Here is a 14,278-nt window from a genome sequence, read left to right as displayed (position 1 = left end):
CCATAGGGGGGCTCCTGGGTGACTCAGTCGTAAGCGTCTGCCTTTGGCTCAGGGTGTGATCCCGGCGTTATGGGATCTAGCCCCACATCGGGCTCTTCCGCTATGAGCCTGCTTCTTCCTCTCCCACTCCCCCCGCTTGTGTTCCCTCTCTCGCTGGCTGTCTCTATCTCTGTCAAATAAATAAATAAAATCTTAAAAAAAAAATAAAATGGCCATCAGAATATATACATCCCGTTATGCGACGTGCGGTTCCCCCCACCTTCTATTGCATTTTTGCATAGTAATCTCTAGGTTTTATTTATTGAAAAAAAAACACAACTTTTTTTTACATTTTAAAATAATTTCATGCCACGTGCAGTTGTAAGGAATAATACAGAGAGATCCTGTGTACATTCTTCCCCAAAGAGGACATCTCGCAAAGCCATAGTGCAAAACCACAACCAGGATGTCTACATTCACTCCCTCCGCCCCTCTTCTTCGGATTCCCCAGTGTTACTTGAATTCATTTCTCCGTGTGTGTGTATTTTGTTCAGTGCAATTTTATATTTAGGTTTGCATATGTCACCACGGTTAGGATACAAAACAGTTCCTCGTGGCTCTTACTGCACTTTAAATAATGACTTCCTATTTTCAGTAACATCCCACCGTTTACTGAATTTCATTTTAGGTTAAAATGTCATCTTGTTGAACGTCCAGACCTCGTGACTTCACCTACACTCAGCCCCACGGGCGTACACCCTTCTCCCAGCTGCTGTAGGAGCTGCGGAGAGGGTGCAGAGCCCCGGGAAGGTGCGGAGCCCAGGGCCATAGCCAGGAGTACGCGGGCCCAGCGCGCGGGCGCAGCGCGCGGGCCCTCCCCCGGAAGCCCCGCCCCGATTCCGAGCTCTTGGCTGGCGCAGGCTCGGGGCGGGGACCGGGGCGGGGCTTCCGCGCGCAGCCGCCCGGAGGCCCCGCCCCCTCCGGCCGCCCGCGCTCGATTGCTCCTGTCTGGCAGCGGCAGCATGGCGGCGGGGGCGGCCGAGGCGGCAGCGGCTGTGGTGGAGGTCGGCTCAGCCCAGCAGTTTGAGGAGCTGCTGCGCCTCAGAGCCAGGTGAGCGGGGCGGCGGAAGGCAGGGCTGAGGGGACTCGCGCGGGGGGCGGCCTCTCGGGCGGCGGCGGCGGCAGCGGGCGGCCGGCCTCCTTCGCGCCTGGCCGGCGGGGCCTGGTGGGGCGGCGGACTGGCGGGGTCCCCGGCTCCCGAGCCCGGCCCCCCGGCTCCGGAAGAGCAGCGGGGGGGGGGGCGAGCTCGGCCCCCCCGGCCCGGCCCCGCCCTGCCCCGCCGCCCGGCCTGGCGGCCCCCCGGGCCTCCGGCGACGCGGTGACTCAGCCCCGGGGCCGGGGGTGGGGGCGCGCAGACCCCGCCCGCCGGCGACCCAGGCCCGGCCCGCTTTGTCAGCAGCCGGAGGTTCAGGAAGGCCTAGCTGCTGGGGCGACTGTGCCCGGTTGGCGCCGAGCGTTCGTGGCGCCCGGGGAGTCCGGCGGTGCTCATACTGTGCAGCTTACCTGCCGCCGCGCGCGAGGATCTCCCGTGTCGGGAGCTGGCTCGGCGGGGGTCCGCTCTGGTTTGGCACACGTGCTTCTAGCCCTCGGGCCGCCTTGGAAAGGAGACCGGGGGCAGGCACGGACTCCAGGAGGCTGCCGGGCCGGGAGCCCTCCGAGGACCGGCTGGGAGCTCCGGGGTTCGATTACCTGCGAGGCAGCCCCCAACCCTGCCTCTAACTAGCCTCGGAACCCCTGGGCAAGTTTCAGAACCGGGCCCCAGTTTCCCCAGAGGTGAAGAGGATTAGAGTCGTGGCTCCGTCCGGGTTGGGTGGTGGGGGTAAATGAGGTGATGCGGGTGCCCTGCGACCTGGCCTCGCGTGCAGGAACGCTGCCCCTTAGTATTTTCAGTGCGGAACTGAGTGCCTGCGTGGCGTTCACAGGCAGGGCATGCTTGTGGACTACAGTCAGTGGCATTTTGCCCACCGAATTTGAAGTGGAGGCAGGTAGTACTCTGCTTGGGAGAGCAAGTGGGACGGAAAGTTAGTTGTCTGTGTTGGAAACGGAGCAGGGCGACAAGTACCTCCTTACTTTTGGTTGGTATGCTTTATGGAGGTGACAGAATTAAAGGTGTTAACCAGAACAGCCCGTTTGACATTTCAGGTTTACTTGGGCAATTGTTTAGGGGGAAAAAAAGGGAAATGACTAACGCATTGATGGAGGGTGGGTTGTGATTCATCCAGACCTTCCGTACAGGCAGCCCAAGTAGGGACGGCGCCGGAGGTGGACTCTTCAAAGGCTTGTGTGCACCTGCCCTTCTAAATATTTGAACTTACTCTCACCTGAAAGACTGTTTTGCCTCATGTGTTGCACATTTTGGTTTTTATGTTTGATTTCTTATCATAAAAATCCTTGAGATAACACAGTTTATATGATTTGGATGTATTCTTGCCAGTGCTTTGTACTCGAAGTGATCCAGAAAACAGCATACCTTTTCCATAGTGATTAGTTGAAACAGGCACCTGGAAATGATGGATGGCATGTTGGAAGGAATAAATCTCTGCCGATTTTTGTGAAAATGGAAGCATTTAAAAGTAGTGAACAGTACTTGTTACCATAATCATTTAAAAATCTACTTCCTAAATATCACTTCTCAGTGTTAGGATTTTATGTGAATTGAAATTTTTTCGGGGCTCTGGGTGGCTCAGTCGGTTAAATGTCTGCATTTCTGCTCAGGTCATGGTACCGGGGTCCTGGGATCAAGCCCCATGTCAGGCTCCCTGCTCAACAGGGAGTCTGCTTCTCCCTCTGCCTCCCCCACTTGTGCTCGTGCTCTCCTTCTCTCTCTCTCTCTCTCTCTCTCTTTCTCTCTCTCAAATAAATGGGTAAAATCTTACAAAAATTTGCTTTGCTTAAATCATCTCAAGTGTTTGTATATCACTGAAACCTCAGCTGGTCTATACATTGGCGATATTAATACCCATTTACAGAGGAATCGAGGTTTTACCCATTTGTAAAATACTTAAGAGTCTAGTATATGATAGTATTTAATAAATGGTAGCTGCTGTTATCTGCAGATAAGTAACTGCAGGAGCAGAACACCTAGTAATAATAGAGAAACAGCTATTTGTTGAGCACTAATTATTTTGCTGACATACAACCGATGTTCATTACATTGCCTAAAATCATGTTAGTTGGGATTTGACCCTGGTCCTTAACGTTTTCCTTCAAACGGTGCACCATGCACGTTGGTTTACTTCATGCAGAGAGTATTCTTACATGTAAACTAAGAGAGGGTGGCAGCATTTATATTTGTTTTAGGTTTATATCCTTATGTTACTAGGTGGTGCATACTTAATTAGAAAGTTGAGCATCTAAGTAGAAGGTTATTGTGGATAATGTGAAATTACTATTAATATTAATGTCATGCTTTTATGTTTTCAAATATTTTTATATTTTTGTTTGATCTTCCCAATATCTCAGGGTATTAGTTATTTCTATTGTATTTTTTATTTTTAAAAAATATTTTAAAAATATATTATTTATTTGACAGAGTACTTGAGAGCACAAGCAGGGGGAGCAGCAGGCTGAGGGAGAGGGAGAAGCAGGCTTCCCTCTGGGCTGGGAGCCCAATGTGGTGCTCCATCCAGGACTCTGGGATCATGACCTGAGCCAAAGATAGACACTTAACTGACTGAGCCACCCAGGCGCCCCCAGTTATTGCTGTTTTACAGTATAGAAGTTAAGATTGCACATTTAAATTAAGATTTAAATTACTCTTCAAAACCATGTTGGTAGTAATGCAATTTAAGTTGTATGGGTATACCTTTTTTCCTTTTTTTTTTTTTTAAACTATTAGAGTATAATTGATACACAATAGTATATTAGTTTCAGGTGTTTTTTTTTTTATAGGTCAGTTCATACTGTTATAAAATTTGGTAACATTTAAATTTTAAAAAATGTATTCATATTGTGAGCATTTTTCCATGTCATTAAAATTCTTTGAAATATGATTTTTAATGGCTTGAAAATATTTTATTGGACCATTAAAAAAAGCTATAGTGTTGTTGAAGAATTGATTTTTCCTGTTATTTGCTATGTAAGATAATGGGAAAGTATTCATATACATAAATCTCTGTGTCTTTAATTACTTCTTTAGGATAGATACTTGATGGTATGTAAGAAATTTCTGAAAGGTTCCAGTTTAATTTTTACCAGTAGAATATGGAAATGCTTGGCTCCTTCCATCTTTTTTTTTTTATCATGGAATATTATTATTTAAAAAATCTTTTTTCAATTTAGTTAGAAGTGGTATCCCAGCTTTTTAAAAAAATGAGGCATTACTTACATACCATAATAAAATGCACAGATCTTAATAGCTAGGTGTAATGAATTTTGACAGTTGTACATACACAAGTAACCACCATTCAAAACAATATAGAGCCCCAGAATGTTCTTTAGCTCCTTTCCTGTAATCCCCGCCACCGACCCACTCTCTGTCACTATAGTTAGTTTTGCCTGTTCTTGGTACTTTATGTAAATGGAGTTACATAGCTCATGGTCTTATAAGTCTGGGTTGTTTTTCTCATCATGTTTTCAAGATTCAGGTTGTTGTGTGCATCTGTAGTTGGTTCCTTTTTATTGCTGGGTAGTATTCTGTTGTATAAATCTACAACAGTTTCTCCAATTTGTGGACATTTGGGTTATTTCCGGTTCTTGGCCATTGTGTCCAAGGCTGCTGTGAACATTCTTATTTATTTATTTATTTATTTGAGAGAGAGAGAGAGAGAGAGCATGAGCAGGGGGAGGGTGAGAGGGAGAAGCAGACTGCCCTCTGAGCAGAGAGCCTGATGCGGGACTCGATCCTGGGACTCCAGGATCATGACCTGAGCCGATTGAACTAACCAGGTGCCTCTGCTGTGAACATTCTTGTGCAGGTCCTTTTGTGGGACCCATAGGCCTTGGGGCCTCCCCAGCATCCTCTGCAGAGGCTTACTGGCCAGAGCTCAGCTCCAGGGCCCCAGACAGCTGCAGAGATGACTGAGCAGCGTTGTCAGGCTGTGTGCCCAGGAGGAGAGGGACACAGCATAGACCCCGAGATCTGCCATAGACCCTGAGGCCCACCTACCCACACACTGAAGCTTCTGAGTTCTGCTGGACACCAGTGAGAACCCATTGATTAGGGACCCAACAATGTGTTTTTTCTAGCCTTAGGTGGGTCTTTCCTGCTTTCCTCTTTTGTGCTCCTGGGCAGCTCTCTCTTCTTCCTCACTGCTGTCTGTGACTGCAGGCCTCCATTTTCCTTTGTTTCAGTAAATGACCTTGCTTCCTGCCTGGGAAAACTGGACTTCCAGGAGCCTCTCCCCCACTCTCCTTCTATTCTTCCCTCCCCCAACATCTGACATTTATTTGTAGCTTTACCCATTCTTGATTCCTTCACTCCTGAGCCAGAGGAGTCTGTCCCTCCCTCATGGTGAATTCTCTGCTCTTAGATTTCCCCTCTCCTGCTGCCCCTGAAGACCTTGCATCCTCAACCTCTCTTGTGTCTTCATCTTTTCCCTCTCCACTTGCAGTACCCCCTATGAAACAAACATGGAGATTTTCTTGTATTAAAAAAAAAAAGCAAATCCCTGATCCTTTCCCTCTGCCTAGGGACTCTCTTGTCTACAGCCAGATCTCTTCAAGTGTAGATTTCTAGCACCTTACAGCCTCATCTTAGGTTCAGTCCCCACATGCTGCAGTCTGACTTGTGCTTCTTCTGCCCTGCAGTGTTGTTGGGGCCCGTCCAGCTGCATTGGATGGTTGTCACTTCTTTCTTGACATCCTTCTCTTGACTTCTGGAAGGCCCTTTAACCTTGCTGTGCCTTTTAGGCTCCATTTTCTGGTCTACTGCCTGAGTTCCTTTTCCTCCATCTGTCCTAACTTAACTGTCGATGAGCCCAGAGGCTCTGACCTCTGTCTTTTATCCTCTAGCGTAGAAGACCATGGTGCCAGTTGTATTTCTTGATTCCCAAATCTATCTGTAGATGAAACACACACTACTTTCCTGAGCTCCAGACCATCACTAACAGGCATTCCCCCGCTGCCCCCCCAGACTTCCTTTCCCCTCAGGTTAGCAGCTTCTATACATGATGTGTGGCTCATGCCATCACTAGTCATCAGTCACTGAGCCAGAAAACTTGGAGTCAGCTCTACTGTGCTACCAAGGTCACCAAATCCTGCCCCTCCTTTTTTAAAAAAATTAATTAATTAATTAATTAACTTTTTAAAAAAAGATTTTATTTATTAATTTGAAATAGACAGCCGGCGAGAGAGGGAACACAGCAGGGGGAGTGGGAGAGGAAGAAGCAGGCTCCCAGGGGAGGAGCCTGATGTGGGGCTCGATCCCAGAACGCTGGGATCACGCCCTGAGCCGAAGGCAGACGCCTAACACTGCGCCACCCAGGCGCCCCCAAATCCTGCCCCTCCTACCTCCGAAGTCCCCCAGTACCTCCCTTTGCTTCTGCTTGCCAGCACTGGGTGGGAGGCTCATGGTTCTCTCAGCTGTACTGTTTCCCTGGTTTTACAGTTTGCCACTCCTTTCCTTGCCCACAGGTTAGTTGTTCTTAGTTACTTTCTCTATGTAACATATTTTTCAATGTGTTTTCTTCCTTATTTTTCAGATTTTTTTTGGTTCGGGATGGTTATAATTTGTACTTAGAATCCTATAGAAGGGTTTTTCAGTTCAATATGAGGATAGACTTAAAAGATATCTTAGCCAAGACCATTTTATGTGAAAATAGTTGATAAGTACACACTAAGATGCCTAAGAACTTAGTTAGTAATTTATTAATCCACTGTTCTGTCTGTTCATACCATCAATTTTTAGAAAATCTTTCGTGGTAGAATATAAAAAAAGCCTGTCTTTGTGAAAATCAGTTCCATTTTTTCCCTTGTTTTCTGCCTGCGTGCCTTCCATTTTCAACATTTTATTCCTGTTCCTGTGGTCATAGTTAGACCCCGGCATCACAGTACTGTGCTTAACAAAGGAAATACTGCGTAGGAACTATGTGTCTGCAGCCGTTTGTCGCAGACGTTGTGCCTTGGCTGCAGAAATCTAGGTTCCACCTTTCCTAAGGGTCTGAAAACAAATTGATTTATATGACTATTAGTTGAGATGGATGAATATTTAGAACCACTTCATATGAGCTAAGTCTTCACTCAAGAAATATCATTAATGTGAAAATTCATCCAAAAGATTATCAAGACCTTGCAAGCCTGACATTTCAGTCTGTGTTTAATACGATGGAATTCTAGCAGTAGAAAAACAATTCAGGCAGTTCTTATAAAGGTTGTTTTGGTAATAGACTTTAATCTATGTCAGTATTTCCTTATTTCTAAAGATACTGTAACTTTAAAACATTGCATTTTATTGATTTTCAGGTCCCTCCTTGTGGTCCATTTTTGGGCGCCATGGGCTCCACAGTGTGCTCAGATGAACGACGTGATGGCAGAATTAGCCAAAGAACAGCCTCAAGTTTCGTTTGTGAAGGTATTATATTTTTGGTGTCACTTCTTTTATGAGACAGACTGCATTTTATTAACATAAGGGAGGAGGGGTGTGGAATTACACGTTTATAATTGTTGTTAGTGTTTGTTATTTTTGCAGTAGATTATTCTTAAAAATCTTAAAATTGTTTTGCTTTCTCAAGTACCAAGTACTGTGACAGTCACCACGCTTTTCCTGACACGTGTGCGGTGGGAGGACAGAACCAGTAAATTGCTGGATGGACAGTGGGGATGTTTGCTAGCAGAAGCAACTAGATCATTCACTGTGGATCATCGTGGTTTGAATATAGTAAAAATATTAACAAAGCTTGCTTCATTGAAGAGCAAGGTGTGGTGTGGAAAGCGAGTGAAGGAAGGGGGTGGGGAGGCTGCTAGGAACCAGGGGAACAGGAAGAAGTAGCTGTCTGGGACTGGGTAGAATGCAGACCTACAGGAGAAACTGAAAGCTTTTCTGACCTGTTTAGGAAACAGAGGAGAAAGGAATCCAGCTTCTCCCTGCCCTGCCTTGTTTCTACCCAGCTTTGCACACTCTGCATTCCTAGTTTGTCTTTTTTGTGGGCATGTGCTAGGAAGGTGATAGTTGAAGCTGTAGATTAGCTCACTTGGTTTAATACATTTAATGCTGTCATTGAGGACTTAGTCTTGGTCGAGGCACCAAAGCCCAAATAAGAGTCAAGATTCTTAGAAATGAATTTTTGGGAAGGGGAAGGGAGGCACACCCTGTATTCAAAAGCTTGAATCCTTAGGATTTAAAGAAATACAAAGTACCAAATCCTTATTTTTTAAAACCAGAATTAGTGAGTTCACAGCACATGTTGGCAAATCTACCCATATATGGCGCTAAAAGTGATATCTTCTGTATTGTGCACTTTTTATGCAAACTGAAAACAGAATTCTGACAGGCTAATTGATCTGTGTAATAGGTGATGTAATTTTCAGGCAATTTCTATACAGGTAAGTGTGCTTTGAATAGGTACTGCAGTTAGATGTCTCAAAATCAGAACAGTGTAAAAGGTGTACAGTGAGAATGCTCCCCACACCTTCCCTGCCAGCCCTGGTATCCCACCCTGTAAAGAAGGGACTGCTTATATTAATTTTGCATGAATCCTTTCAGTGTTTTTTTTATGAAGATAGAGCAAATATAGATGTAATAGTTAGCTTTTTAAAATTTAAGGACTTATTTAAAATTCTAATGAAATGTGTAATGTAACCTTAGAGTGTAACCCTAAAATGTCCAATATAAATAATAGAAGGAGACATTAAAACTGCATGTTTGGTCAGTGATAAAAGATAATGATTACCAGTGAAATGAATGATTAAACATTTCAATCATAAGATTAATCAAGATGATGGTAATTGTTGCATGTCTGCTTTTATGTGTATAATGTTACTGGTTTAGGTAACACATTGTTCTTAGCTGCCATCTGAATGATTTATTTAAAGTGACTATAGAATTACTTCTCACATTGGTAGCACACTTGGCAGTGAGATTTTAAGTTGTTCAAGTGCTTAAGTGTCTGCGCAAGCCAGGGGTTGGGAAGTCCTTATCTGTCGGGGATACCTGAACCTGAGTGCACCTGCTGTTCATGGGAAGGCTGACAGCACGAGGTGGGTAGTTCTCCCAGGAGGCGTTACTTTCTGGAAATTCACTCGGTGGAGTAGTTTTTCTTTTCTTTTTCCGTTTTTTTTTTTTTTTTTTAAAGATTTTATTTATTTTAGGGAGAGAGCATGCGAATGGAGGAACATTGTAAGGGGGAGAGAGAGGGAAGGAGAAAGAATCTCAAAATCTCAAGCAGACTCTGCACTGAGCATGGAGGCTGATGTGGGGCTTGATCTCACGACCCTGAGATCATGACCTGAGCTGAAACCAAGAGTCAGACGCTTAAGTGGCTGAATCACCCAGGTGCCGCAATAGTGTTTCTTTTAAATGGCAAAGATAATTTGCATGGAGTTTGTAAGGTAGGTAATTTAAATGGTGGGCAAATCAGTAAAATATTTGAGAGATCTGTTGGCATGCCCTAGTAAGAGAGGATGCATTTCATTTAAAGAGAGCTTTCTTTTGTTAATGAGAGCTTTTTGAGCCATCTAGTGTAGGGAAGTGATGTTCTGCCACCTCTTTGTCTTTTAATTTGATTTCTTAGTTTTTTTCTTTTTAAAGATATTATTTATTTGAGAGAGAGAGAGACACACACCGAGCACGAGCTGGGGCAGGGGGTGCAGAGGGAGAGGGAGAAGCAGACTCCCCACTGAGTAGGGAGCATGGCATGGTACTTGATCCCACGACCCCGAGATCACGACCTGAGCCAAAGGTAGACGCCTAACCGACTGAGCCACCCGGGTGCCCCTGTCTGGCGTTTCTGACTTGTGAATTATAGAGATCAATTGATTCCATAACTTAAATTTATAAAATCATTATGTAGTGACCATAAACATGATGTTTTTGAGTTTGAGTGTAAAGTTTTGTGACCATAAACAATTTCTTATTTTGTAGATGATGGAAAAGCAATACTGAGAAAAGTTAGCATACATTTTGGCCTGAGTAGTTCCTGCTCGTTGGAACAGGTTGCTGAAAGGCAGGACTCTTAGGTTTATTGCATCTGAAGGAACACGCTCGTTGCCTGTACTGATGGTGTAGTGACAGAGTGCTTGCATGCTCCATCGCAGCACGTCTGTGCCTGTGCCTTGCCGTGTGCACTCTCTTGCGCTGGCCACTCCCTCTAGACCTGCCTGAGCCTCTGGGCCCCATGGGGAGGTTTGCCCCGGTCTGAGGGCTTAGAGGAGATACATGAGTTATCGTTATTGCTAAAAGTCTTATTGAAAACTTAACATTTGTTCAGAATAAAATTAAATGACTAATTAAAACATTACATGCCCTTGCTTTTCAAATTACGTAGTCAGTTTGTTAGCACTTTATCTTTTTTTTTTTTTTTTTAAGATTTTATTTATTTATTTGACAGAGATAGAGACAGCCAGCGAGAGAGGGAACACAAGCAGGGGGAGTGGGAGAGGAAGAAGCAGGCTCATAGCGGAGGAGCCTGATGTGGGGCTTGATCCCATAACGCTGGGATCACGCCCTGAGCCGAAGGCAGACGCTTAACCGCTGTGCCACCCAGGCGCCCCGCACTTTATCTTTAACTAAAATGGGAAAACACACATCATTTAATCACTTGTTTGGGAGATAGAATCTTTCAGTTGTGCTGAGGTAGGAAGGAGGAAGGGAAGCACAGGCTCCTTGTGATGGGAAGTTGGGTACCACTAGTTCTGTTTGAGGTCCTGATCAAATTCATCTTTGTATAGGAGTGGCCATTTATTTTTAACTTTACATTTAATTTTATTATGACTTAATTACTGAAATTTTATTCAATTTGTTTTTTATTATTAATTATTTTTTCTTCAAATGAAAATTGTATGTCGTTAAGTTGCGCAGCATGATGATTCAATTCAAACCCATTTTATATGAAGTCTCCTGTGTACTCCTGTGGCTTTTTTTCTTTCATCTCCAAACTTAGTCTGTGCTATTGGTTCACCTGTTAGTTAGAGAATATCTTGTGTTTCTGTCTGTTCTGTCATTTAATTTCCTGTTTTGATTGGCTTTTTTTTTTTTAAAGAGGGAGAGCACTTGGGGGGAGGGGCAGAGGGGGAGGGAGAGAGAGAATCCCAAGCAGACTCCATGCCCAGCACGGTGCCCAACGTGGGGCTTGATCTCACGACCCTGAGATCATGGTCTGAGCCAAAATCAAGAGTGGGACACCCAACCAGCTGACCTACTCAGGTGCTCCTTGATTGGCTTCTTGACTAGATGGTGGGATACTTGAAATAGGGCCCTTTACCTTACCTTTAAAAAAATTTTTTTATTGCTTTTCTTTGTGTAGGTGGCTCCCACCTCCTATGTCGGCCTCCCCCACCCCTCTTCCAGCTTGGTATTCTGATCCAGTTAGGCTGTGGTACTCATTTTACTTTATAATGCATTTTAGTTCATAAATTCTCAAAGTCAGATTTACGGCCACTTGGTTGGTGAGGTTTGTGCTACTGTGTTTCATTTAGTAGTGTTCTTGTTTGTATAGTGCCTGCTGTACTTGGATTTTAACAATTGTAACTTCAGGTATGAAGGCAAAGGTATAGAAGGAATTATATACTTAATTTGCATTTTTTGATTCTCAAAAAATAGGAATTGTTTTAGTTTGATTTATTCTTGAATGTGCAAGCATCTTAAAATACAGTTCATAGTATTTAATTTCTAAAGGTCTGTATAATCGGTATAGATAATTTCTATATGGTTATAGAAATGTTTAATTCTAAATGTACAATTAGCTTGTGTAAACAGACCGTGCTGGCCAGTCTCCAGAAGGGTACTGTGTAGCTAGGTACCAGTTCGCTGAATTCCTATTTTTCATCGCCAGAGAATACTGACATAACAACAACAACAACAGCAACAACAACAATGGCATTTTGGAGAACATATGTAGGATTCCATTTTTGGGGAACTCTAAAAATGCCTCTCAGATAATTCAAGTAGAATTGCTAAATCTTAAAAATATCCTACTTTTTATTTATACTGTCCTGGTAATAAAAAATACTAATAATTAACAAAGTTTATTAGCTATTCCTGGGCTAAGTTTGGCAAAGCTCTTTTAAAAAGCTACCAAAAACATTAATTTAAATATCTATTTGGACACATAATTTGATTTTGAAAAATTTTCCTTTTAGATCACATGTCACAGAGTTAGAAAGAAGCCTCTTTACGAAGTTTAACAAAATGTCTCTGAATGTCAGGTTTAATTGTTTTCAGCTTCAGGGGTCAGGGCCACCCTGGCCAGTGGTCATTCCCATTGTAGTGACCAACATTCGTTCAGTATTGTGTCAGAATTTACTATCTAACACTTACTATATGCCGCCATTATTCTAGTCACTGGGGATACAGAACAGTAGGGTCATCAAGTCACATTTTATCAAGGTAATTTCAAATAGTAGTAAGTTCTGAAGAGAAAGAAATAGGCATGGAAGAGGAGGACTTGGGGAGGGGTGGATACTCTATTCAGGTGGGGCTGGAGAGCTGTATCTGGTCAGGGAAAGCTGGAAAGTGAAAAGGAGTCGTCATTGGGAGAGTCGGGGGTGAACTTTTAGGCTGTGGATCAGCAAGCGAACACTGTTGGAGGGCCGGCAGAAGGCCAGTGGAGTTAGTGAAGGAGGAAAGGCTATGGCAAGAGGTTGGTGAGGGAGGCAACAGCCAGATGACCTTGCGGACACTGGAAGAGTTGGTTATTATTTTGAGTGCAGTGGAGGTGACACACAGTTGGATTCCTGTTTTTAAGTTGATTCCTCCAGCTGTCCTGTGGGAAGTGGTTTGAAGTGGGGGAAGGAAGGATGCAGACTAGAAGCAAGTACACTCATTAGGAGGCTCTTTCTCGGGCCAGGTAAGAGACGCTGTGGACTCTAGTGGAGAGGGAGTATCGAAATGATGCCATGGTCTGATTTGGCTTATATTTTGGAGGGGGAACCTGGAGGACCTGTTGATGGAGTGGATGTTGGGTGAGGGAAATGGATTAATCAGAATTGTCTCCTTTTTAATTTGATCATCTGGATGGTTTAAAGGATCATGAGGTCCTGGGGAGGAGCAGGTTTAGTGGGAGATAACTAGTAGAGATCTGAGTGCAGATGCTGAGTGTGTAGCTTGGAGGCGATGGGGGGAAGGTCTGGCCTTGATACAGCTGGGGTGTTGTTGCCGTATTGGTGTTACTTAGAGCCACAGGGTTGGATGAGACCATTCGGAGAATGAGCATAAATAGAGAAGTGCACTCAGAACCAAGTGCTGGGATGTGCCAGCCCTGTAGAGATTGGCCAGATGTAAAGGAAGAAACCAGAGAGACTGTCTGAGTTTGGGAAAAAGAAACAATGGGAAGCCAAGGGACAGCTTGGCGAGAAGGGGGTATCTTGAGAAGGTGGGTGTGGTTACACTGATGGTACTGAAGGGTCAGCAGAATGAGGAAAGGTAGCATTGGATTGCTGAGATGGCATTATGGCGGTGTAGAGCGTAGCTTGGCTCTGGAGCCACGCTGCCCTGCTCCACCACTCAACAGTATTGTAATCTTGGCGGACTTACCTAGCCTCGTTAAGTTCCAGTTTCTCCTGAAAGTTAGGTGTAATAACAGCACCCATTATTGTGCAGATTAAATGAGTCAGTAGACAAAATGCGCTTAGAACAGTGTCTGGCCTGTTAATCATAGCCGTTAGCCATTACTGTCATAGTGGTCTTTGATGACCCTGGAGAGAGGGAACTCCCTGCCTCTGGATTTACCTTGCTGTGGTAACATCTCCCTGCCTCTTCTCACTCCACTCCACAGACATACAGCACACTTAAGAGGAAGGGTCCGACTTTGAGAGTCCTGGTTCAGCAAGCACGTGGTTCCTACTGAAGGCATTCTGTCTGAGATTCCATTCTGGAAATCTTCATGTTTGGTGGATGCTAAAGTCATGTATAAATCCTATCTTTGAGATTTAATCTTTCTTTTTGATTGATACAGTAGAAAAAGTATACCACAATACAGTGAAAAAAAGCATGAGTTATATAGTTAAACTTGGGTTTGCTTCTCAGCTCTACTACTTATTAACTGTGTGTCTTTGGACAAGTTACGTCTGTACCAGCCACCTGTAAGGTTGAGTTGATTATGTACTACCCACCTTTCCAGGTTTTAAGTAGTTTAGGGCATTTTCT

General features: G+C 44.3%; 1 protein-coding gene across 2 annotated transcripts in view; it reads left to right on the top strand.

Annotated features, from left to right (window-relative positions):
* Positions 1-936: 936 nt before the first annotated feature.
* Positions 937-14,278, top strand: part of GLRX3 (glutaredoxin 3) — a 32,303-nt gene continuing 18,961 nt past the window's right edge. For both annotated transcript variants that reach the window (XM_045809481.2, XM_045809480.2), the window contains exons 1-2: positions 937-1,090; positions 7,441-7,549. In XM_045809481.2, coding sequence (XP_045665437.1) covers positions 1,002-1,090; positions 7,441-7,549 — 198 coding nt within the window. In that variant the 5' untranslated portion in view covers positions 937-1,001. The remainder of the gene's footprint in view (positions 1,091-7,440; positions 7,550-14,278) is intronic.

The sequence above is a fragment of the Ursus americanus genome, chromosome 6 (assembly GCF_024610735.1).
Source record: "Ursus americanus isolate L20-20 chromosome 6, mUrsAme1.1.p, whole genome shotgun sequence".
Lineage (NCBI taxonomy): Eukaryota > Metazoa > Chordata > Mammalia > Carnivora > Ursidae > Ursus > Ursus americanus.
Note: the sequence above shows the minus strand (reverse complement) of the source record. Positions and strands in the feature narration are given on the sequence as shown.